The following is a 2,981-nucleotide window of genomic DNA, read 5'->3' on the forward strand; positions in this document are numbered from 1 at the left end:
TTGCTGCTATTTTTTATTTTTACACAAAATAATTTAAGACCATTAAGGTCATTTTATGCACAGAATGTAATTTCGTATGAAGTTGATCCTGGAGAGTTGTTATTGCAGGTGAAGGTGCTGGCCTGGTCGTCATATGCATAACTATAAGATTCCGGGCATGCCGATTTGAATGTTTTAGAATAGCTAAAAGGTGGGCATGTCTGGGGCACGTTATGGGCTCCTCGGCAGCAATAATCATCACGGTTGAATGCCAGACAAGCACTTTTGCAAGCTACGACTCCCCCTGTTCCATGAACTTGTAGTTCACGCGGACATCTTTGGTTCAAATCGGCGTTGCAACCTGCGCGAGAACAATAGTAGTGTCCACTTCCAGATCTGTAGCCGCCAGTTGGCCTCATTGACATTTGTATATTGTATCCATCAACGAGACTGACATCATAAAAGTCTTGTATATTCTGCGGGCCCGTGTCGAACGTTATTTCAGCAAGCGTGACAGGGGGTACACCGCCTGCTCCGTTGCACTGGATTTTACCACCGCCGCAATCTCCGGTCTCGCATCTATTAGAATGGCACCCTGTTCTTCCCCAGAATCGTCCAGACCAGTGCTGAGGTAATGATGATGTTCTTGAAGCACCAGCATTGAGCGTATATCCACCTATGTTTGCAACAAAATAAAGAATATTTTTAAGATCTAAAATAAAATGTTCTTCTTCCCAGTTTAACTGAATGAAATGTAAAAAGTTACGTTTTTTATGTGATTATTCATTATTGATGCAAAAAAACCTTTTATCTTTAAGATGTCGACATTTTAATTATTCAGAAATGCCTGCGTATAATATATTCAACATGCGCAAAATATGCTTGAGCAATCCATTACATGTATTTTCATGTTATGATAGAACAGGGACAGTCTTAGCACTATGTCAGTGGTAAGGTTATGTTATCAACATGTAAACATGTAATAAACGAAATACCTTGGTCTATAAGGTTGCTTCCAAGTATTCCCACCCATACAGTATGTGAGCAGCGGTTGACGATAGTCACTCGATGGGCGTTCAGACCACCAACAAGAAAGAACAGAACTGACCAAATCATATCTGTAAATAATACCAGATTTTAACATCACCTCTATAAATAATCAGTCGGGCAACTGATGATTTATTTTACCAGATCACATGTTTGTATATTCCTGTATCATAGGATTGCGAAAGACGCAAAATTGTGCAAATGTAACGCCGAATTTACGATGGAAACAAATAAAAACGCCGCCACGGCGACGAACCAAAATAAGTACTAAATCGAATTAAGAAAATAATAAGCGTATACGGCTGCTACAATATTATAATGCAATCATATCCAGGTAAGTCTTTTCTTTTCGAGATAAATCTAAAAAATGTAGACTTGGCTACCGTACTGAAGGAATATGATAAACAAGAACTATCTTTATAAAGATACTCGACCGAAGTCAAACTTGATAACTTGCATAGGTTAAGCTACTACTAACGATGCTAACCACAGACAAAACATTTTATTCGTCCTCAATAGTTTTATTTCAGTTCATTTTTACCCGCATTGTTTTCCCCATTAATTGTCATCTTAGATTTAAACAATATTACTTACATTATTTGATTTTAATCAAAACGGAATTTGATTTGAATAGGAATTTATAATAAAACAAAGATTGAGTAGATACTGTACACTAATTCCACGGAGAATTTTGCAACTGAAAATTAGTCGAAAGTTCGTTTCAAATGTCTTATAGATAATATAATGACTAGAACAGCTAAGAAGAGAACCCCAATCGAACGCAAATGTATCAAAAAGGCGATCTGTCATATTTAATTTCCTATATTAATTGAAAAACTGTTAAAATATCATTATTGTGATTTATATTCATTCTGATTTATAACCTTTTCCAACACTTCTTGCCATCGCGCAATCGACCTCTACCTATAACGGAAGCTCTTCTGAAGTATCAATCGAACAGGCTATTAGTGTTAAAATGACTAATGAAAATTCTGCCTATATTCATTTCTTTACTGTTAATTTAAGCGGAAGCCAAGGTGAAATCAGACGGTCTTCGGCCAAAAAAGTAGATTTTCCACGAGAGCAATGTAAACAAGAATTACAGACTTGGTTACATTGAATCTTTTCTTGAAAGATAAGTGAATTGTGGAAACATCTCTTACGCTCCCAATCACCGGATTATTAATGGTATTAATCTTCAACATATGGTTATAAAGTATTGGAATTATATTTTACTTTATGTTGCAACAAATTAGAAGAAAGTAATGAATTTTAAACTTGCACAAGACGTATTCGCATTAATTAACATATTTTACTGTTTTGCTTAAACGATGCGCTAATAAATCTGTGAAAAATTGAGACATACGCAATTAAAATTAAATTACAAATTAAATATGTCATTCATTTAATTATAGTGTTTACTATTTTTTAAAGTTCTTTTTGTGTGAAGAACAAAAAAAACCAACTTACTGCTACAGCCGTATTCCTTATGATAATGTCGATCGGGCGACTCTTTATATAACTTTATATAACAATAGATAAGGCAAAATGGAGATAAAATAATATACACGCATATGAAACTAAAAAGTAGAAGATTGCTAAAAAAAGGTCAATTAAAAGTAGTACTAACCAAGATGACTTCTATTCCTCATGTTCTCCTCAGTTTTCCTTTTCCTCATGCATTGCAATTTATCACTGTGCAAGTTTACTATGTAGTTGAGACGCTCATGCTGAGTTTTTTCCCTATATAGGATGTAAAAAAAGGTACCCAGAGGAGATGCCAATATTCCAGGCGCAAAATTAATATGCTATGCAAATATTTAATACACAACGCAGAAGCGAAATATCTACGGCATTTGACTTTGCAGTTTCAGAAAAGATCCTAAGAGTTTAAGGATATAAGTGATCAAGGGGGTTACATCATTTTATGTCTCAGGCCCCTGACATTGTAGGTC

The 2,981-nt window shown here is 35.2% G+C and overlaps 1 protein-coding gene across 2 annotated transcripts; it reads right to left on the reverse strand.

Moving 5' to 3' along the window:
• LOC132720742 (uncharacterized) lies at nucleotides 1–2,720 on the reverse strand. Of its 2 annotated transcripts, none has more exons than XM_060704935.1 (3): nucleotides 2,657–2,720; nucleotides 975–1,097; nucleotides 1–655 (listed from the first exon to the last, which is right to left on the reverse strand). In XM_060704935.1, the coding sequence occupies exons 1-3, from the start codon at nucleotides 2,703–2,705 to the stop codon at nucleotides 54–56; spliced, it is 774 nt and encodes a 257-aa protein (XP_060560918.1). In that variant the 5' UTR covers nucleotides 2,706–2,720; the 3' UTR covers nucleotides 1–53. The 2 variants fall into 2 exon arrangements, with proteins under 2 accessions (XP_060560918.1, XP_060560919.1); XM_060704936.1 differs by lacking the exon at nucleotides 2,657–2,720 and adding an exon at nucleotides 2,497–2,585.
• Between the last annotated feature and the right edge of the window lie 261 nt (nucleotides 2,721–2,981).

Source organism: Ruditapes philippinarum, unplaced genomic scaffold (assembly GCF_026571515.1).
Source record: "Ruditapes philippinarum isolate M1 unplaced genomic scaffold, ASM2657151v2 ctg446_1_1_1_1, whole genome shotgun sequence".
Classification (NCBI taxonomy): Eukaryota; Metazoa; Mollusca; class Bivalvia; order Venerida; family Veneridae; genus Ruditapes; species Ruditapes philippinarum.